Here is a 22,273-nt window from a genome sequence, read left to right on the forward strand (position 1 = left end):
ATCTGTGAAGCAATGCTCTATGGTAGTGATTTTACTTGCTCTGAAATTGGACGTGATCACAGAGCAATTTGGTGTTCTTTTCGGTACCTTTGACGTCATCTCTATTCATAAAAGCACTTTCAGTTACAATATTGTGGAGAAACGCTACCATACCATGTGACAATGTGATGTGATGTCTCCATTTGTTTTGTCATATGCGATTGATTATTTAGCACACTGGAGGTGCTTTATGAATACAGGGCTGAGTTATGAATTATGAATTCAAGGTGATCCGCTGTTGATTCGGCCTCTGGTCATCTTTTTATTTTGCAGCTCGTAAGCAGGAGATCATTAAAGTCACAGAGCAGCTGATAGAGGCCATCAACAATGGAGACTTTGAAGCCTACACGTGAGTATCCCTCCTCCATCTCCATGGAGACCCCCACGAGGCCCCACCCCTGAATGCGTTTCCCCTGTCCGTCACTCGACCCCAGGAGAGCAGACTGCTCAGGGTGTTTTGTGCATTGCTGATGAACACCTGTTCCTTCGCATAAATATTTAAAATCCGTCAGTGAAGTGGACGAGACCAGAGACATTTATGGATAATATTCAGCATCAGTATGCATTAAGATGCTTTCACATGACAAGAATAAAACGCTACCGTTAATGCCAAGTCAGGCAGTGACTACACATGAGAATAACTGAGTGGCACCAGATGTTGAAACTAGACTTCATCCATCCAGGAAAGCCGTTGGTTTGGAAAACTGTAACAAGCGGTGATATTTGTTGGTTGTCTGTGGTATATGGCTAAATTGTGAACTCGCTTTGTGAGACCGAAAATCCAGAGTTTATCCCAAAATGTTCTTCCATGTTTACACCTTCCTGCTTCATGCAAATATGTCATGTGACTGGGCATGCTACAAAGGTCACCTTCAAAAAAGGTCAAAGTTAATTTTGAGCTGTGCGCTGTCAGGTTTAGCGTTGCTGCCAAGTTGGGCGTTAACACTTCCACCTTAGGAATTTAATGGTTTGACGCCATGTTTGCATCATGTGCAATCAGCTTTAGCGGGAAAGACTGTTGGATATTCACACCTTTGTTTATTACGTCCTTATTAAGAGGCTTTGCATACCTACTCTGTCCACTGCTGTATCTGCATGGCTTTGGTTCCTCTTCCTTCAGAGCCAGACTGACCCCGCACCCTCCTTAAAAATGTCACCCTCCTTTTCTCTGTCCCACAGGAAGATCTGTGACCCAGGCCTTACCTCTTTCGAACCCGAGGCCTTAGGCAACCTGGTGGAAGGGACCGATTTCCACAGGTTCTACTTTGAGAACGGTAAACATCACCATGGTGACAGTACTGCACCCAAATGCTTCCCACAACCCTGCCTTAACCCCACCGAGGAGCTGCTTCAGACTGCACATGATATATTATTTTAAGTAGGGAAGGCCAAATGTTGTACAAGGTGTCTCTGATGTCAAAAGTCCCATTTGACTAGTGTGGCGCCAAAAAGACCAGCAGTACTAACTTACTAGCCTATCCTTCTTAAAAGCCACTTCTAAATTATTTTGTTCACTTACTTTGTGTTTATATTTTATATAACTTGCCAGTGTAAGCAGATTTTTTTGTCAAATGTGTCTGTAGTGGGGTTGGAATCTACAGAGTTCTGGCTGTACATCCAGTGTGGTAGGCCTCACTGTCACCATTGTGCATATGAGAAATATTCTTACTGGAAAAAATGCTTTTTATTTAGCTTTTCCTGTGTTTTATGGTCAGCACAGTCAACACATGGCCTGTGTTTTATGCCCAGCCCAGTCACCATATGGCCTGTGTATTATGACCAGCACAGCCATGGTTCACGGCTCAATGCCTTGCTGTGATATACTGATATACTGGCTGGCCTCTCCCCTCCGCAGCCCTGTCCAAGGGGAACAAGCCCATCCACACCATCCTGCTGAACCCGCACGTTCACCTGATCGGCGAGGACGCCGCCTGCATCGCCTACATCCGGCTGACGCAGTACATGGACGGCAGCAGCATGCCCCGGACCATGCAGTCCGAGGAGACCCGCGTCTGGCACCGCCGCGACGGCAAGTGGCAGAACATCCACTTCCACCGCTCCGGCTCGCCCACCGTACCATCCAAGTAAGGTGACTGTGTCCTCCGTCCCCTCCGCCTGCCTGCTCCCCGCTCGCCCTCTCGCCCGCACCCTGCCGCCCCTCCGGCCGGCCGCTCCTACTGCCCGCCCTCTCAACCGCCGTCTTCCAATCGGCTCGTCCCTCGGCCTGTTGCTCTGCCTGCTTTTCCCAGTTCCGCAGACCTTACTGAGTGTGATTTCCACACACATTTACTGGGCGTGATTTGCACACCTAGTTACTGAGTGTGATAGTGTGATTTGTACACCCAGTTACTGAGTGTAATAGTGTGATTTGCACACCCAGTTACTGAGTGTGATAGTGTGATTTGCACACCCAGTTACTGAGTGTGATAGTGTGATTTGCACACCCAGTTACTGAGTGTAATTTGCACACTTAGCTCCCCAGCCCTCTCTGATTTTCAGTGACACTGAGTTCTTTCAGTACTGTCTGCATTAGCTTTGAAAGCATTCTGGTTTCGCTGCAGTCACAGTTCAATCTAAATGAACTACAGCCTGAATTTAGTGCTGCAATTCACTGTGCTTAGTTCCCTTTCTGGTTACCCTCTAGCTTCTCTCTCTCTCACACACACACACACACATACCCACACAAACACTTTCATCTTTCACATCATTCCTTTTGGCATCAGTCATTCTTCTTATTGGTAATGAGGTCCCTCTGTGGGTAGGGAAGGCGTTCATTCAGAGTCTGCTGTCTGTTGTAGGTTAAATGGCCTCTTGCTGTATCGAGCTCAAAGATATTATAACCGTAATGCAGCCATTACTGATTTTCTGTGTCTGTGTAAATCAGGTGGAGTTAAATTGAAGTACACTTAACTGAAAGATCAATAGCAGAAGGTACCTTGTGGGGTTTATGAATGGATTTGCTCCATTTAGGCCATTCAACTGTTTGTATCCATTAGCTATTGCAAATCCTCAGTGAGAGTGAGTAAGAGTGAGCGTGTGTGTGCGTGTGTGTGTGTGTACATGTAAAAAAAAGGATTGGACCTGTCATTTTTGTAATTTGATGAATGATGATTTATTAAGGTTGAACAGTTGCTTTGGGTGCCAGAGAATAGATTATTCCTGTGATATATCCTTGTAATTTTACCACACTGAAAATGCAGTGTATCTACCTGTGTACATAATCAAAGTAAAAGACTTTCCTCCCTATGTAAAGGGTATCCCTTCTTGTGTAAAAACTTAAAATTAAAGGTCCCTGTAAGTCAAAGTAAATATCCCTGTTCCATCCCACTCAATGCGAGGCCCCGACAATGTTTTTAGATGGCTGGAATGCTCTTTGCCTGACCCTTATTGTATGCACTTTTGTGAGTCACTTTGGATAAGAGCATCTGCCGAATGCCTGAGTATGATGTGAGCGAAGAGGCTTCCCGTATCCCTCAGCTCTGGTCAGAGACGACACGTCTATGTCTGTCTCCTGCTGAGCCAATGTGCCGCGTGATCGTTGTTTTACGGGCTGGCGGCCCTAGCTAGACGCGGGCAGGCTCTGCGTGGCTTTGGTCTGAACACTGCAGAGCGTGTCCAACTCTGTTAGCCCGCCGTTTCACCGCTGACACATGAGCAATTTTCGGTCACAGTGGTCATCAAAACGGTCAGCTGTTTTGCGCCAGGCGCCTTCACAACCGTGTCATGGTTACTGAAGCAACATAGAGGGCTGTTGATAGCTGAAAAAATAAAAAAAATAAAACTGGTCACACATAAAATACAGACAAGAACAGGTCAGTAGCCTCACTGCACTAAGAGAGAAAGACATTTGCCAGCCTTGAGAAACAGTGCACTGATATTCTGTTCCTCTGTCTTTTACAGCTGAGAGGAATCTTCAGCATAGAGCGACTCAAGCGAAGACTTTGTGTCTGCTGACTCCTGCCTACCTATCTGGCGTCTGCCATGTCCACCACCCCTCCCAATCACGCCTCTCCCAACTCCGCCCATCTGACCCCAGATTGTTGTTTACACATCACCGCTGGTTGAGAAGCCAGCAGAAAATCATGACGCTGCCATTCTTAATGTTCACCCCGAATCCACCCTTTTTGTGTCATTGTGCGACGCTTTACATGGTCCACTACATGACTGGATGTTTATCAGAGTTGTGTCTTTTTAATTTCTTTTATTATTTTTAAGGCTTTTCTCTTATTTTTTTTGGTAAGTTGAATACATTGTTTTTTTTTTTTATTCATACTTAGGCAAATGCATAACCACCAGAGCCACTGAGGATATGTGAAGTGTTAAATCACAGTTCCTGTTCATTGTTGAATGTCAACAATATGGTAAAAAATCATTCTCTTCCCTCATTTAATCTCATCTGAAAACAGAACAGTCACCCCTGGTGACTTTTCTGAACCAAGATCACATATAGATAAGAGTATTCTTCTTTGATTAGAAGCAACCGTGTCAAATTCACTTGCATCAATGCACAAGCTGGACCAGATTGTTCTTCATCGATCAGAATGATCGGTTTCAAAAAGAAAACTTTATCGATCAGGGTTATCTCTGTGGCGTGATACCAAGGCAGTTTGCTTACTTGTGTCATTTCACAGTGATCTGAATTTACTTCTGTTATTTGTATGTGTCAGTTTGAGTGCAATATGACAAATACAGATTTTTAAGAGAAAATAAAAAAAAGAGCTTGCTTATGTGCTGGTGATGTACAGATTTTGTGATTGAAGTAAACTGCTACTCTTGCTTACACTTGGAGTATTACCAGTTTCATGTTGACCAGCTGTTTTCTGTTTGCTCTTAACTGGTGTATCAAGTTTACCTGGACTATTACAAAAGAAAAAAATATATATTCTTCAATGTTAAGAAAGAGTAAACAAGAAGCATACATTTTGCTATAATATATACTGTACGTGTTTGCCTATACATTATCACATTAAATACTATTTCTCAAATGTTTTAATGATAATAGAATGTAACATATGAATATATACATATACATATAGCCATAGTTTGGCACATGGAAAGGTGTTTTAAGTCAGACCAAGATATTTATCTTTTTGGTAATTGTGAACTTTATTGGTTGTTGATTTGCTTTTTTCACTTTGGTAAATTTAATTCTGTTTGGGTTTTATTATTATTTTTTAACACTGTGTAATTGATTGGTTTTCCTAATCATATGTGATCCATTTACTTTGGCCCTTCGTTATTGATTGAGTTTGTCTGGGGATACGCTTTGTGCAGCAGCGAAGTATAAAATTCCAATGCATGATCCCCTTTTGACCCCTTACCCCCCCAGCCGAAAAAACATAACCCTATAGCCCACCCCCTCCTAACAAGCACCTTTGGCTAATCCTTTGTATAATGTGGACCTCTGTGTTCGTTATTTGATTTAAGGCGATGTTGTTAATGATGACTTTGATGTTTTATATTTGGGGGAAAAGGTATAGTTATTGAGTCCAATGGAATCACTCAGTTTGAATCATTTTTTGTAGGTAGTGCTTTGCTTAAATATGAGTGTGTCGAGCCATGTCATTTTGCCAATAAAGTTGTGTGGAGATAAGGGGTTAAAAAGCATTAAGATAATTCGTTTTTTTTCCCTGTAAATTGCTGGTGTGACATCATTGTTGTTTATTAAACAAGACTAATTAGATGTGGCATTTGGCATTTTTAATATCTAAGATGGAATATATATTGTAGAATATGTCAAGTTGGTCTTCCACAAGGATTTCTTAGGAACTTGATGCCTGTACTGTCTTCATTATGATGGCACAATAAAGTTATTGTTCTCTCAAAAAACATTTTTCCCCCTCTTCTAAGTTTTGGATAACAGCAGTGCACCATTGGGCATGGTGTATATAGAACATGCCATTAAAGGACTGATTGATATATTTAAGAAATGATAATAAAATGTGTGAATTTTGCTGACCGATGTTTGGTTTTTTATCTCCCTCTGTCATTCACTATATTTTGAATAATTGAATTGATAATCAATAAACTATTTTGGTTATTTTTCATCATTTTAATCGAACAATGCACTAGGGCTAGATTTAAGGTTTTTGGGTTAAGTTAGGGTTCAGCTATTGCTAGGGTTAGGGGTTGGAAAACTGAAAGTTTTAAGGCTGAGAAAGATTATGGTTATGTTCAGGAGCTTGGGAAAAGGTGAGGACAAGGTTTAAAGTTAAATACGTTTTTCAAAATAAATGAATTAAATGTAATTATTTGTACTTATTTTATTAAATTGATTATGTTTCAGTTTATTATTTAAATTTTTAAAATCAGAGAAAGAACTTCTAGGGGTAGAATTAGGTTTTAAGATTCAATTTAGGGTTCTGCTAATGTAGGGTTAGGTTAAGGGTTAGGAAAACAGTGAGGGTGAGGGTTAAGACGAGTTCACGGCCGTGTTCAGCAGCTTGAAGAACGGTGAGTACATGGGTTGTTAATGATTTTGAATGAGCCAAATATTTTCTATAGTAGCATGCGTACTTATGGCCATTGGAAAATCTGCAATGAATGCATATCTTTTCAGGGAAAACTTTTTTAAATGACCTCAAACATATTTTGCACTTCTTTTATTTTATTCATGTTATTTACCTTGTTTTTCATCCATTTTAAATGGGTTTTCTGAAGTTTTTGAAGGTATCTATGGCTTCAATTAGGGTAAAGAGCTTAAACTAGGGTTAGGTTCAGGGAACCTGTAAGCATGAGGACTGAGGAGTGATTAGTGTTAGCGTAGGGTTGCCATTAGGGTTAGGGTTAGGATATGGAAACAGTAAGTATTGAGGTTGCGGTAAATTACGGATTCACGAGCAAAAAAAAATCCCATATTTGAGAAGGCCTGTAATTAGAGTTACTGTTAGGTTGAGGAAAACAGTAAGCGATTTGAGGCAAATTTAAGGTTATCATCTGTGGCCAGGGAAAGGTAAGGGCAAAAAAATAATCAACCATATCTGTGAACGCTCTCCTGCTCTAGTTTGTCAATTTTATACTCCTACGTATTCAAATTTACATATTCAAATTTTTTCCATTTGTGTAACAGCCCTAAAAAGCCATTGGGGTTTGTGTCAGACGTGATGTTTTGCAATGTATCCAAGCGCTCTGCCTGTGTGCTATCTTAGTACAGCCACATGGAGGATGGCAATCTCGCCTCTGAAGCATAGCTAAGACTTCAGGGAAAATCCATACAAAAGGAGCAGATGACAGCCGATTAGACCGTGTCAATGACAAAGAATTTGCGAAGGAAAAGGCCACAGTAGACCTCAGAGGGGATAAGAGAGCTAAACCCTTCAATATATATTGAATATACTATTGGCTGTGATTCACTCATCATCTTGATGACTAATGTTTTGGCTATCTTTAATTTTTTCTTCTGATGTGCTTGTTCTGATCAAATGAAATGGTAAAAAAAACAGGACCATACTTTTGACTTTAGCACCATCTATAGGTGATCACTATTATGCCACCATTGTGGGAGATTCATTGAAATTCTGAGAACCATATGGGAATATGAACCCTGTTTAATTTCTAAAATATTTACTGCTTCAAAAATCTGTGTCTTAAAGAGAAAAATATACTTCTTGGACTGTTGTTTTTTGATGAGCTGGTTTGTCTCAATTTTGAGTGTCATATCTCCATTTGTAGATGGGGTCATGATGGCATCATGGAACACTTGCTAATTCTGTTAGAAATCCATGCCTGGCATTGTGTCTTTGGTCTCATATAGATGTGGGGCTTAACTAGCCATTGAACTGTTGCTCCACAAAAAAAAATTAATTGCCCAGACCGCTAAAACATAATATAGAACATGACAATAAGAATATCACAAGCCACACATAATTTATAAGATTCATGAAAACAGAAGTCTGTCAGTCACCCACTATTAGCCCTTTTAGTGCTCAGAATTGAAAATGATGAAAATAAACATTGTGATCACTGCATACAGGTAAAACTGCAAGCCAAACTTCAGTTCACTTAAGGTTTAAGGCCAAACAGTGCTTATTAAAAGGCAAAATAGTGTCTTTGCTTTAAATAAAGTGCCCTGGAGTACTCATCATTCACAAATATTGGCTTATGTACTTCGGTCTTTCTTTGTTGTGATAGAGGGCCATTCTTTTGAAATACCTCAAAATTATGTTGTAATGAAGTCATGTGATATGTAAATTTTCACTTGCAAGTGAATAAAAGTGCATGATTTTTTGAACAACTATATAAATAATAATTGAATGAATATACATCTATGTGCTGCTTTTGAAGGACTTCTTGGCATGTAGTGGTAAAATAATTCCCCCTTAATCAAATTAAATCCTTCCTTTCTCTGCCATTGTGATGCTGCTGTGTCAGTCATTTAGATAATTTATTTCAAATGCATCAATGTTGATTCATGAATAAAACCATTTTAGAGATCTGTTGTGTTGAAGTTGAAGTTGTGTTGGCTGGCCAGTAGAGGGCAGGCTTCCCTCTGGTTCTAGCAGAACCTTTGCCCCTGTTAACTTGGCTCAGGCGGATGTTTTATTGTTTTGAATGAGATTAAATCATCCTGACTCCACAGTGTCATTAAAGATTCCATTAGACCTTTAAAGATTAAATATCCCAACAAGTAACTAGCCTCTAACTAACTACCAGCTTCATTATATAAACAAAATCCTTCCCCACTTATGCTTTGGTTAATGAGTGTCTGAATAAAATGGCTGTCGGAAATAACTTAGGGGCTACACATTCTAAAAAGGTCATGGCTACACATTTGGGATGGCACTATAAAAAATAGCTTTGAAATCATTGAAAGGACTGAAATGCCACACATAAGGATTATGAACAAATCATTACACAATATATTTTATTTGGTCAGTGGTTAGGTTTAATGAAGACTGCAGGCCGAGGAGGGTTTTTAAACAAATTCCAAGGGGCACATTTTTCCTTTGTTTAGCTTGAAATGTAAAGGAGGAAGTATCTCCAGATAGATACCCAAAATATTTTGGCAAATCACTCATGAATTGTCAGTTGTCCACTAGTTGAAACTTACCTGCTGGCTGCATTTCTATATTGTGAGATTTTTGCAGATGCCGTACTCATAATTTTGTTGTTTTGCACCATTTAACCCTTAGAATTGCACAAAAACCTTGCATCAGCAGCGAATCGTGAGTAGCAGATGACTCGAAGCATTATTTAATCCTAGCATAACGATGAACAAGGACGACATCAGACAAGCGTACATTTAACACTCGTACAGTTTATTATCAATCAGCCATGTACACACTGCAGCTGCTATGCGTCGTTAGTGTTTTAATGTTCGTTTTTAAAATTCATTTAATAACTAATACATGCCCTCAATAGATATTTATATATGTATATAATTGTTATCACCATGGAAACAAGATGCTGATTCATCAAATTAAAAGTTTACTTTTGACAGGTCTCAATTTTTTCATCTTCTTTTTTTTTGTTCGATTACACTCAAAGTAAACAGTTATGTGAAAAACCATAATATCATTACATAGATATAGTCTGCACTGCAAAGAACATCACAGATACTTTGAGCTCGCCCGAGATAACACCCATGTAAATCTTTTTGCTGTTGTTTTTGTTGTTGCTATTAGTTGATTAAACCTGTGTGGAGACTGTCCTGGTTTTCTGGTACGAGTTTCCAGAATGTGGAAGCATATCTAAATTCAGAGAAGCACTGTGTTCTATAGAAACTTTCACCAGTCAAATGTAAAAGTTCCCTTTCCTTACACCAACAGACACACCCACACACACACACACACACACACACACACACACACACACACACCGCACACAAAAATATGTGGCTTCACACTTCCGAGAAGACAACAGGCAACAAAGGAGATCAATAAATTAATTAAAAAGAAAGGATGAAATAACAGCCTTAAAGGAGGAGACAGCTAAAACCGATTCCCTTGTTTTATCAACCTGCAATCAATGTAAAGGCCTGCACACGTACAACACATTTCTGTATAAAGTGCAGGTCAAGAATGAAGGAGGGTTACACTCATGAAAAAAGTACAGAACTGACATTATCTGAGCCAAATTCAGCTGGGAGAATGATTCTCCCGTCACTAAATTTATAAAAGTGTTTACCTTGACAACCTGTACCTGTATCTCAAAGACCAAGCAATGTGGACAATGCCTCTAGAACACACACAGAATGAGATTAAAACCAGCCTTCCAGAACAATCCTGAATTATGCGTCACAAATGGGACTGAGACATCCTACAAAGGGAACTGAAAATCTGCAAAAGCTTTTCAAAAAAATATCACTGTATCACAACCTTTAACCCCTTCAACAAAATACTCTAATTCTTGTCATAAAATAAACCCAGGACTACCTTCATCATTCTTTCTTGTGATCCTACACCTGACTACACACCAAAACAACTGTGTCACTGACAAGTACACCAATTTACAAAAGTGGCATTTCTGCAATAGAAAATGTATTACTTTGCCATAAGTTTTTTTATTATATCATATGTTGAATCACCAAAATGTTAGTATTTTCCTACAGAGCAGTATAGTAAAACAGCTTAAGCGTGTGCCACAGCCAGAATGTCCACAAAAGCATATTTAAGACTTTTATTTAGGAAAGACTATGAGTTTAAATGTTTATAATTGTAAGGTAAAAATCTATTCAGTAGTCGTCATGCTATTGTTCAAAGTGAGCTTAGTATATTTTTTAATGAACTTCTTTGTTCAAAGACATATAAAAGCAACTGTACACGCCAATGCACTTTCTGAAAATGTGCCTGTGTTGCCTTTTAGATAAAAGATGTTTGGGATTTATTGGTATTCATCGATCCAGCAAATGGAAAAAACTCATACAGACATACACTGATTGTCACTAATGGATTCCCCCGCTACAAATGAATCATTATCACAAAATATGCCAGCTTCATAGTAGCTCATCTTTTGTTAGTAATTTATTAAATAACAATCCAGGTTTGAGTTTAGCTATTCTTTTACTCGGTCTGTCCACAAAACCATCCATCCTTACTGCCCTACATACTGTACTTCAATCATGTGACATCCTGCCATGTTTTCCCCAAAAGTCAATGAACTCCCTATCGGTCTTGTCTACCCATGTCATCGCTGTGAAATTGAAACTCAGATTCCCCACTGAAAAATGAAAGGCCGTGGAGAAAAGAGGGAAAAAGTCACCAATTCTCCTCCTAAGCTACCAGGCCAAAGACCAAAGAGTCTCAGTTTATCTGCTCATGCCGAACCATTGTGCTGAAGTCGGCTGTGATAAAGTCAGAAGAGCTGTACATTCACACAGACACACACTTAAGCTCAGCCTCCTATTCTCGGCCTGGCACTTTAACAGACAGCAGGGTGTACGCATTCAGCCAGATGAATGGACAGACAGCAATGCCTCCGCACTGAATTATTAGTTGTAAATGTGATTACATATTTCTGCAAGGGCAATGATAAAAAACGAACGGCCAAACACCCCTACAAACTCTGCATCTGCAAGCTACTACAAAGAGTAGGGCCCTAACATTGTTGCTGATCTACATCATCAGAACCTGTCCAAGAATCATGTCCCACTTTCCTGTGGTTCTAGATATTTATTTCTCTACAGATTTCATTTGCATCAGCAAAAAAAAAAAACAAAAAAAAAAAAACTCCAAAACAACATTCACTGTTTCCCTTAAAGATTTAAAAAAAAAAAAAGAAAGTAAAACTCTCATGAGTCAATCTTAAAACAACATCTGGTGAGAAGGATCGAACCAAATCAAAATCACAAACAGGAGAGAGTTGGGTTGAAAGAAAAGGATCAATCCGTGTTACAGAGGATATGAAGCCGGAGAGTGATCATGACGCCTACAGTATATATGCCACATGCTCATACAGTGGAAAAGAAGAGAAAACAACATTCCTGTTAACTACGTTCATGTACCAGGCGGCGGGTTACATTGTCGGTGAGGATGCCTGCGATGTCACACACACAGATTGTCTGCGGAGGTGTCTGTGATGTCACACACAGATTGTCTTGTGAGGATGCCTGTGATGTCACACAGAGGGATCAGTCTCAGACTCGCCGCAGCTCAGAGAAAAAGGACAGGGAAGTGTAGACACATGGCACGCATAAGGAGGAAAGAGACATACACTGATAGACAGACAAACAGACAGACAGATAGACTGAAAGAATGCATATGCAAAGCTCTCATTGATGTGATTTAAAATGGGCTGCACCTGAGCCTTCAATGTGACCTAGATTTGTAAACACGAAATCAACATTTTTACATCGTTGTATTTCTAATCGATTGGTGTCGTGTAGACTTTGAACTGAGGCCATCTACAGCCTTGCTAATGGGTCATAGCAGACCATGGTATTCATTCCATTTCTCTTTCCCATGCTAATTTTGTTTTTCAATTTTGTCTCGGTCAAGTGATCATTGTCAACGTTGCTCAGAGGGAGTCACTCAAAGTTTTCACACCCAAAAAGCATACACACCACAAACAACAACACTCCAACAGTGACTACCTTGATCGAATGTTTTTGCAATGCGCCCGTGCACACCGCCAATTACTGGTGCGACACCAAGGGCCCTTGAACTTTGACCTCAGGAAATATATCTGGTGCTCAGTGATTTTTGTTCTCAGGTGTGTGCATGTGTGCAGTTACGGTAGGCAGTGTAGTAAACATTTCCTTATCTTCAGTCCAAGCGCGTACACTACTGTATATGTACAAGTGTTTACAAGAGTCCTTTAAGAAGAGGGCTGTGGATGAGGCTACTGTGGTTCCCCCACTCACTAATTTCCTTTTTTAAAACCATTTTATGTTGTTGTTGGTTTTTGTCTTGATTTTGCATGGTTTTTTTTCCATCACAGCAACCAAAAGGGAAAAAAAAACAGAAAAACAACACTAAAAATATATCTACAAATTTTTAAATCATCTGACAAGGAAAGGGAAGCAATCTTTGGTCACAAGATGAGCAGAACAAAAGGAAAAGAAATAAAAACAAAGGTTAAAATAAAAATTAAACGAAAAAAGCCCAAAAAAAGAGGTGTTCAACTTCTCCCAGAAGAGAGGAGAAAAAAAATCCAGTGTCTTTCGATGGGAACACGGGAGTAAGGTGGAGGTGCATGTGTGTGAATAAGAAGGGCAGGGGGTTGCTAAGGGGTTGGTGGGGGGCGGGGGTTGAGAGGGCAGAGTGGTCACTCCGTCCTCCTCTCCTCTTCCTCCTGCTCCTCCTCTTCCTCGGCACAGTAGCGGTGGAGCAGGCGGTGCAGGTGCCGCTGGAGGTCGTCTGGGCCCAGGGCTTCTGGGACATCTTCGAGCAGCTCCAGGAGCACCTGCTTCCCCTGAATGTCCCTCACCACAGTCCTCTTCTGCGTGCGCGTCTTATGCATCTGGGTCCTTTTGGGTTTTATGGGGGTGAGGGGTGGGGGGCGGGGGAAGGGCAGGGGCGCAACAAGGACGGAGGGAGAAAGAGAAACAAATGGACAGAGAAGCCATCAAGCGGGACCTTCTCCGGGGGAAAACAGGGCAATCTCAGGGTAGGATGGCAATCAAATGTGACACCCCCCCCCCCCCAAAATACTGCAAAACCACTGCTTATACATTCACAGTTTTAATAGCCTCTGGTCTGAACAATTAGCATGTCTGCCCATGGGTGGTGGGTCAAAACATAGCAGCTATTCAGCCAAAAAGGGTGCAAGAGCCAGGGTCTACCCGTAGGGGGAGCACAGAAGAGACGTTACTAGGGCAGATAGACAGACAGTAAGTGGCAAAGACAAATGAACACCACCAGAAACAGAAACAACTGTGGTAGCCAATGCCAGGGGAAAAGTCATTGAAAACACAAACATTCAGGGGAAGTTGTTTAGAGAGATTGAGAGATATAACATAAATGAGAAAATAATGTAACAAACAGTTTTTCTGGGAACACGTTACATTACGTTTCAGGTATACCTGTGTAGTTGAATTGTAACTAATTTGGTAACAAGAGGTTATTACTGAGTAACTCCAACGTAGGTAACATGGAACAACAGTTAGTGGTATTCTTCATTACACGTGAATATTTTAAAATACTGTATCTACACACACAGGCCATATCATCATGACACATAACAAATAAACCTTGCCTGTTAATTTCTCAATGTGTCTTCGTGATATAGAATGATTGTATTTTAGCAGGACAGATGTGACAGGGCTGGCCTTGTTTCACATAATGTAATTAAGAATACTACCACTCTCTGGTTCACTGTTACCTATGTTGAAGTCACTCAGTAATAACCTCTCATTGCCAAATTTGTTACAATTTATCTACACAGGTAAAGCTGCAACTTAATGTAAAGTGTTACTGTTTTTCTTTACAGTTGTTTAGTTGTCTGGACCTGAATGCTGGCTAAATGATAACCACTGTACTTCACATGAAAACTTACCTCATTGACATGCTCTATGCACTGTTACAAACCCAGCGAACAATATCCACGCAACCATAATCATTACCGTTAACACATAGTGATGGTTATGGCTTTGGCAAAAGTTTCCTACACTACATGTTGAACAGCTAACACTAATCCCCATACAGCGTAGAGTCATATAATATTACTTTGTCATGGATTATAAGTGCTTTTAAGTTCTTAATTTTCAGGGCCAGGCAACGGGAGAGGGTGTTAAGAGAGGGGAGGTCACACCATGCTATTGACCCAGCGAACCCCAGGGTCCAAACGCAGCGGGGACGTTTCTGTTAGAGCCAAAAACCGCACGTCATTTCCCAAACCTTCTGATGACCGATCCGTCCTCCTTCACAATCTCTTTCTCTACTAAATGTGGCAGGTGCATTTTTCCAAAGCCTCCTGCATAACTCAAGGCCTGAACATGAGGAGAGGGGAAAGGGAAGTTTACACACTCAGACATCGGCCCAGCACACATCAGAGAGATCACGGGCCATCCCAGTTCTCAGGGTTTTATAAACCTTCTCCAACAAGCACAGTTTGCATTTGCAAGACCAGATAATTTTAAAAAATGTTCAAACACACTTTTTAAACATGACCGAGGCCTGCAGAGGATAGGGGGGTCATGATTCAGTCTTGTAGACCCCCCTCCCCGAAAGCCCTGGTAACACCTGTACCACAGCTACGGAATATTACTTTGCGGCAGGGTTTCTGTTCGAGCGGACGGACGGCTGACCTTTTGGAAGTCGTCTTTGGCGGAAGGAAGGTCGGTGGCCAGCGTGGGGTCGCCCATGTGCTTCTCCATCCTCTCCCCCTGCACCACCATGGTCTTCACCACCTTGCTGACCTTCCGCCCCTGCACGGGCTCCGCCTCAAAGTCCGAGGCTGTGGCCTCGCCCACCGGCAGGGGCTCCGAGAAGGTCACCTGGGGGTCATGGGCCACTGGTTACAAACGTATCTCTGTTACGTAGCCCATACATGAGGCGTTCTGTTGTGTGCGCACCCAAGACACAAAATGGACAGTAAAATGTGTTCCCCTCAAAAGATGGAAAGGAAGTGAGAAAGAAAAACCCATTTAGTGAAGAGCCCAACTTCGGTTGTGGAGGTTAGAGACTGTTAGATCTGCAGGATGGCACAGATTGCCTGTGATGGCCTGCTGTTTACAGACAGAGTGAGATCTCAAGGATGTGCTCGAGTTTGCTGGTACCCAGGCATTTCATTTCTCTTACAAGACTGGAGTCACACCACATAGACCTCACATAACCTACCGGATTTTCAAAAAATGGACTTTACCTCCGTTCGGTCTCCCTCGCTCCTCAGCACCGTCCTCTTTACCACCTTGGAGTAGTTATCCCCTTCCTCCACGCTGACCAGCTCCTGATGAGAGCCCTGCAGCATCACCTCCTCCTTCTCCACGCCGTCCGCCGACACATACTTTCGGATTACCTTTCTGGTGATCTGAGCCGAGCGTGGGGAGAAAAGCAGAGGTCACTCCAGGAATGCCTGACTGCTTAAGAAAGCCCCGGCATGCAGACCACAGAGTGAAATGTCCAGTGTTCATTCCACACTCAGTAGATAACATTCGGTTCCACATTCCAGAGTGGGACTCGAGTTCCAAATGTTATCTGTTCAGAGTTAAATTAACACTGGACATTTTACTGTGCAGAAAGATCTTAATATGTACCTGTCCCATTGATTTATATTATAAGGCACTGTCTTTGTCTTGATGTGTCCAAAAAGAGCACAGAAGTGATATTAAAATTTACTATACTGGTAATAGGCTGCATGTGCTGTGAAAGCCTCTGAGGTGAGAGGGGGAGAGGAGAGAGAAAGAGGGAGAAGGGGGGAAAAGATAGAAGGTAAAGAGGGATAGAAGAAGAGAGGTAAAGAGGGATAGAAGGAGAGAGGTAGAGAGGGAGAGAAGAGGAGAGGGAGGAGTAGAGGTACAGAGAGAGAGGGATAGAGGGAGAGAAGGGGGTGAGCTCTGTTACCTTCTTCACCACCATGTTCCCATGCTCGTCAGTGTACTGCTCCTCTGTCACGGTCTGCGGGGGGATCTCTGGCATCTCGTCCGCCTGCAGGGAACAGAGTTGAGGCTTATAGCACGGTCATACACTCACTTACACATGCGCACACACACCCCCAACACATTCCACAGGAAATATTCAGAACGTCCAATGTGCTGAACATCCAACGCTGATACATAGCACACAAAAATATCCCTTAACACATACAGATATGCACGCGCACACGCACATACACACACATGCTGGTATGACCTTAACTTCCTCACACAAAGAGTAGAATTCAAACACTGTCACAGTAAGTTCAGAGCATCCATCACCTATGAAGAAACTAAGCATTGAGAAGCTAGCAACACAACCAATATTTCCAGTTTCATTTGTTTTTTTAAGAAATTACTTTAATCTGTACAGATGTACGCATGTAATGCTGTCATACAGAAGCTCATTGATTCAGTTTTTCCAATTAGCAGCATGAGGCACCATTGTGAAGATGTTGAGATTTGACTACACACACATAACCTCACACCCACACATGTAAAAACCACAGACACACACACACACATTTCCACATTGGTAATCACTGCACAAAATGCCTTGGCAGGTTAAATTTTTTTTACAACACTCATGACCTCATGACATGAGTAAAGAAAATTAGGAAATAAAACAATAAGGTACAGCAGAGAAGCATCCCAGACTAGAGTGCCTAAATTAAGGACCAAAAACAAGCTAAAGAAGATTAAAAGGGCTGAATTAGCGAGAAAGATTGCAGGACAGATTTAGACAAGGTTAGTTGCGCATGTTTCATCTGACTGTATTTCAGAAAAAAGGGGTTAAAGCCCCCCTCTGTATGTCTTAACCAAATGTCAAATCGCTGAGCAGCACAAACGCACAAACCTAACCTAAAACTTAGCCACGCCTCCAATGAGGCCAAAGCAAAGCCAACATGCGGTGCTGGGCGCCCCTGACAGAATACCTGGATGATCACTCTCCGTCGGACCACCCTAGTGGTCAACACCTCCTCTTCTGAACTATCCGACAGCAAACCTAACTCCTCTGCTATCTCCTGGGAGGTAGCAGAGAGGCATTGTGGGTATCAAACAGCTTTCACAGGAGTCATTACAGTAGGGTGTAATCTCAGGTTATAAGAAGCAACAGGCCATGCCATGCTTATTTTTTTCAATCTCTCTCTCTCTCTTTCTCTCTCTCTGTCAAGATAAAGATGGTCAAGAATATCTCTTTTAGTAAACTGTTAGCAGTGCAATAATTCATTTTCTAATTGGTCACAACCACCCACAGTGGTAGACACACATACTTATTTTCAAAATAAAAACTTTCAAAGCAGCTCATAGTTTTAAAAGATGAAGGTAGTGGTTGATTGACCAGACTTGCTGTAAAAATATCAAAAATATGAGAGACAAAGACTGAGGACTGATGGTGTTTGATGGAGGATGAGGAAAAGAACATGAATAATATGGTTCCTTTCGTCACCAACAGGACAAAGGTGGGAGCATTTAAGATAAGCCAAAGAAACAAAAGGACATTCTGGTCAACAACCAGACTATGTATTTTCAGTCTCCATTGGAAGCCAAACTTCCAGCTCCAAAAATAAATTGCCCTGTAATTCATGTAGCAGGCTTCTTCAGAAGTGGAGGGGGAAAAACCATGCAGGATCCAAAACAGTTATTTGAGTTTAGAATTAAAATGTCTCGTCCAGCAAATCAGGGTTCACACACCATGTCACTATATTTGTTGTTATGGAGTAAGTTCATTTTTGTCTCTTTAAATTAACAGCCTACAACGTAGTAACAATAGGTTTGCTATAGTCATGCAGTTGTGCCATACAGACAACCCATTTAAACCTGCTGAAATATACGGAAGGTTAGAAGTGGCTGAATGTCCTTGGTTTGGACACAATGCCTGAGTTTAAAGCGTGACTCTACTATATTTCACTCGGCAAGCTGAGGCAAAAACTGGGTGAAGAGTGGGTTTGGAGGGGGTTGGAAGAAGGGCTCATGCTCAAACTCTTACCCTCCCTAAAGAATCTTCATCATCCTCATATTCAGCCTCCTCCCTTGAAGGAAGCTCTTCTAGAGACTGTAAAATAGTCTCAGCACCCCCGCAGGGGGGCTGGGCTTCCTCCTCTTTCTCATCCGATACCACCTCGTCTGGCTCGAAAACGATAGGAGAGCTGCTATACTCCTCACTGCCTGTAGAGAGGAGGCGCCTTCTATCATCGCCTGGCTTCAAGTCGAATGAAGTCGTGATTCCAGGGAACCCATCTGTGTGCCTAAAATGAGGGCTATGGTGGGATGATGGTATCTCGCTGTGATGGATCGTGTCAGGTGTGTCTTTCGGTTCTTCAGTTTCGGCCTCTGAGAAGTCAGACAGCCCCTGCCTGCAGTCAAAGTACTCAGCATCGGAGTCTTCGCACACATGGGTGGCTTTGGGCTTCAGTACAGGAGATGCTTCAGCAGAACTGCTGTCTATCATGGCAGGGGCCTCTTCCTGGAATAATATGTTTTCTTTCCTGATACTGGCAGAGTCCTTATCTTTCCGCCTAGTCCCTGAGTCTGATTTCTCAATGGCTTCAATGTCCCAGGCTCCTAATTTATGTTCTCCTTCAGTGGTTTCAGATCCAACAAAAACTTGCATCAATTCAGGGTAATCACTTTCCATTCCAGGTAAATATAACATGGTGGACCCAGAAGATGATTTGCAAGGCTTCTGGATAGTTTTTCCAAGCTCCAACTCATCCACTACTGGAGTCACTGACTGAAGATCTTTAGGTGTCAAATATTTTGACCCAGAAAGAGTTTTAGTGACTGGGCATGTTACAGAGATATCAGGAGAAGTTGAAGGATATTCTTGTAGCACAGATGTGTCCTTGGACACTTGACTCAAATGGGAGGTTGGAGAGAATTTACCTTCCTCAGACATAATAGATACAGTGGGTGATCTGATAAAACCAGGTGGCATTTCACTTGAAGGTGTTTTTTCAGAAGGTATCTTGTTGATATCCTGGGAAGTCGGATGCAAGCCGGCTGACTCAGCAGGATGGGTTGTGTGTAGCAGGGGTAAAACATGAGATGTTTCATCAAATTCAGACAAAAACCCCTTAAGAACGTTAAATGATTCAGGCGACTGTAGTTCTGTTCTGGCTGAGGTGGGTGAAGCTGGAGTTGGCTCAAATTGTTTGTGAGAATCCAGTGATTTTGGACTGACTGAAAATAAAGATCCATGTACATTAGGCTTTATCTCTCTATGTGTGCTGAAAGACGTGACTGAGCTGGGTAGACTGAAGTATACAGGAACAGGTACTTTCATATGTGATTCAGGAGTTATCCTAAATTCAGGAGACACAGGACTTGATTCTGATGGTGATTTCCGAGATCCAATAAATTCAGGAGAAACAGAATCTGATTCTGATGGTGGTTTCTGAGATTCAGGAGAAACGGGACCTGATTCTGAGGGTGTTTCCAGCAATCCAATAGGTTCAGGAGAAATGAGACTTGACTCAGGTTGTGAATCACTTGATTTAGAGTGTAGCTGCGACGGCTCAAGACTTTTGACCTGTTCAGGGGCAGCAGTAAGGAATTTGGGTATGATCTGACATGGCCCAGGTGAAGATTCACTGGATACAAGTGATTCTGTACTCACCTCTGAAGGTGGCATAATTAATCCAAGTGAAACCGATGAAGTTCCTAAAGTAGTTGTATCTATTTTAGAGGCCATTTGACTGAAATAAGGGGAGGTCTGGCTCAGTTCTGGTGACTGCCACTCTGATTGAGGTGGAGTTTCAGCTAAGACTGAGGATGAAGGATGCATTTGACCCTGTATTTCATCCAAATCAGTTTCCATCTTTCCCAACCTGACATCTAATTGCTCTGAATCTGGTGACATTGATTGCTTTTCCATGGCAGATTCTGGCAATACCTGAAAAAAATCATGAAAATGGCTAAATACAAAGCCCCTGTCAGGTTGTTTTATATTCCTACTATGCATCAAAAATGTAAAACTGTTATTTAACAGTTAATTATTTAAAAATGTTAAATAATGTGTTTATTAGCTTTCTATAGACCATAGAGAACCTGTGAGCGTGGATATTTCATAAATTAATATGATCAGTTCAACCTTGAACTTTACATAGAAGGTGAAAGAAAAATAAAAAAATGTGTGATGTTGATTAAAGGGTGACCTGTTAACCACAAACCTCTTAGACCACTCCAGGACTAAGATTAAGTATCATTGCACCACAGAACAATGAATCAAAGAGCATTGAAAACAACAGATTAACATATCAGGGAGCATCCCACAAGTCACATGCTCCACAAAAGACAAGAGGTCATCCACAAAATAATCCACAAGTGTTACAACAGAATGCTGCTCCTAAAGGTTAGAGAACATATAAGCAAAATTTAAGGCCAAGAGATGGGTCTTTCATTATACTTGGCAAACAGTTTTAGTCTACCAAAGCATATTCAGACACAAAAATGTTATTTACATGAGTTTAATGGTACCAAGACTATTGTCTCATTTAATCTAGTCAGTAAAATGATCCTGCAAAATCAGCACACTGTGCAATTACGCAAACATGCCACAATGGAAATCCTTGCATCCTTGCAAACACATTAGTGAGAAGTGTAGCGCAGTTGCAGGTTATGAAAAATGGACCCATCCAGGACTCAGGTTCATGCTGACACTCTTACCCTCGTTAGGCTCTCTTGGCTTGTTAGAATACCACTGTGGGAGTAAGGAGCCACTTCTCCTGATACAGGGTGATCTGGAACTTTTTGTCCTGAAACTTGTCCTACAGCAGTACTGGTTGTAAGGGTTTCCACCGATGTCACTGTATCCTTGGACGTTGGCTCAAATACATCAATACCAATCTCAATAGCTTTGGGGTATCCGAGGGCTCCTTGGCTGGGCTCAGACTGAGACTGAAGAGGAGCGGTGGGAATCCCACCAGTGTGTAATATTGTAGCTGACTTTGGTGACTCATCCTGGTGCTTGGTAAGTGTGGTGGTTTTACTCAAGGTGGGAGAATGTTGACCAGTCTCATATAGTGCCCTGTTCTGTTCCGGTGCCACATGACATGACTCCAGACCACTGTTGTCTAAAGCCCCATCATCAAGTTTTATTACTGGTACAGCAGATGCCGATAAGCTTTCATAACATTCCTTTTCAGGTATCCTTGGACTTGGTGCTGTGGAAGCTCTACTGAATTTAGAAAAGACACTTGCTTTAGACCTTAATTTTTTTCCTTTATACTGCGGGTCATATTGCTGGGAGATGAGGTTTTGAGGAATTATTTTGTATAGCTGATTGTATTCAGGACCTAATGAAGCTGCCTCAGTGGTTTCTGGGTAATACGCCTCTACTGATGCAGTAAAACCATGTTCTTTATTTGTATGTTCTGGTGCTGAGATAATGGATTCTTGTGTTGAGGGTCTATACGTAGGAGCTTGTGCAGCTACTTTGGGGGATGATTTGCTTTGTTCATGTATTGACAGTCTGTGGTCACTTACTAACACTGAGGTTTCAGGTTCTACCGATTTAACTTCATATTCTGTTCTATTTAATTCTGCAAACTGCACCTTATTTTCACTAATTTCTGCTTCCACTGACACTGGTAGATCTTCAGTCTCAGAGCTAACTGACTCATGTGGTGTATATTCAATAACTGATGTACTACATTCAGGTGATAACTGTATGTCTTCAGTGACTGATGTTAACTCAGGTGTTGTTAGTCCATATTCCTGTTC

At 41.6% G+C, this 22,273-nt stretch overlaps 2 protein-coding genes across 47 annotated transcripts in view; one reads left to right on the forward strand and one right to left on the reverse strand.

Annotated features, from left to right (window-relative positions):
- Positions 1-5,997, forward strand: part of camk2d1 (calcium/calmodulin-dependent protein kinase (CaM kinase) II delta 1) — a 97,818-nt gene extending 91,821 nt beyond the window's left edge. For 12 of the 13 annotated variants that reach the window (XM_064343670.1, XM_064343671.1, XM_064343675.1 and 9 more), the window contains 4 exons: positions 313-388; positions 1,219-1,313; positions 1,895-2,128; positions 3,940-5,997. In XM_064343670.1, coding sequence (XP_064199740.1) covers positions 313-388; positions 1,219-1,313; positions 1,895-2,127 — 404 coding nt within the window. In that variant the 3' untranslated portion in view covers position 2,128; positions 3,940-5,997. The remainder of the gene's footprint in view (positions 1-312; positions 389-1,218; positions 1,314-1,894; positions 2,129-3,939) is intronic. The other variant, XM_064343672.1, reaches the window with a different exon arrangement.
- A 3,278-nt stretch (positions 5,998-9,275) lies between these two features.
- The window catches only part of ank2b (ankyrin 2b, neuronal), a 200,101-nt gene continuing 187,103 nt past the window's right edge, over positions 9,276-22,273 (reverse strand). For 32 of the 34 annotated variants that reach the window (XM_064343640.1, XM_064343639.1, XM_064343642.1 and 29 more), the window contains 7 exons: positions 18,540-20,444; positions 17,485-17,574; positions 16,479-16,562; positions 15,781-15,945; positions 15,224-15,412; positions 14,814-14,905; positions 9,276-13,444 (listed from right to left, as the gene is read on the reverse strand). In XM_064343640.1, the coding sequence (XP_064199710.1) occupies positions 13,243-13,444; positions 14,814-14,905; positions 15,224-15,412; positions 15,781-15,945; positions 16,479-16,562; positions 17,485-17,574; positions 18,540-20,444 (2,727 nt within the window). In that variant the 3' untranslated portion in view covers positions 9,276-13,242. The remainder of the gene's footprint in view (positions 13,445-14,813; positions 14,906-15,223; positions 15,413-15,780; positions 15,946-16,478; positions 16,563-17,484; positions 17,575-18,539; positions 20,445-22,273) is intronic. The other 2 variants (XM_064343651.1, XM_064343655.1) reach the window with 2 other exon arrangements.

The sequence above is a fragment of the Anguilla rostrata genome, chromosome 7 (genome assembly GCF_018555375.3).
Source record: "Anguilla rostrata isolate EN2019 chromosome 7, ASM1855537v3, whole genome shotgun sequence".
NCBI classification, from domain to species: domain Eukaryota; kingdom Metazoa; phylum Chordata; class Actinopteri; order Anguilliformes; family Anguillidae; genus Anguilla; species Anguilla rostrata.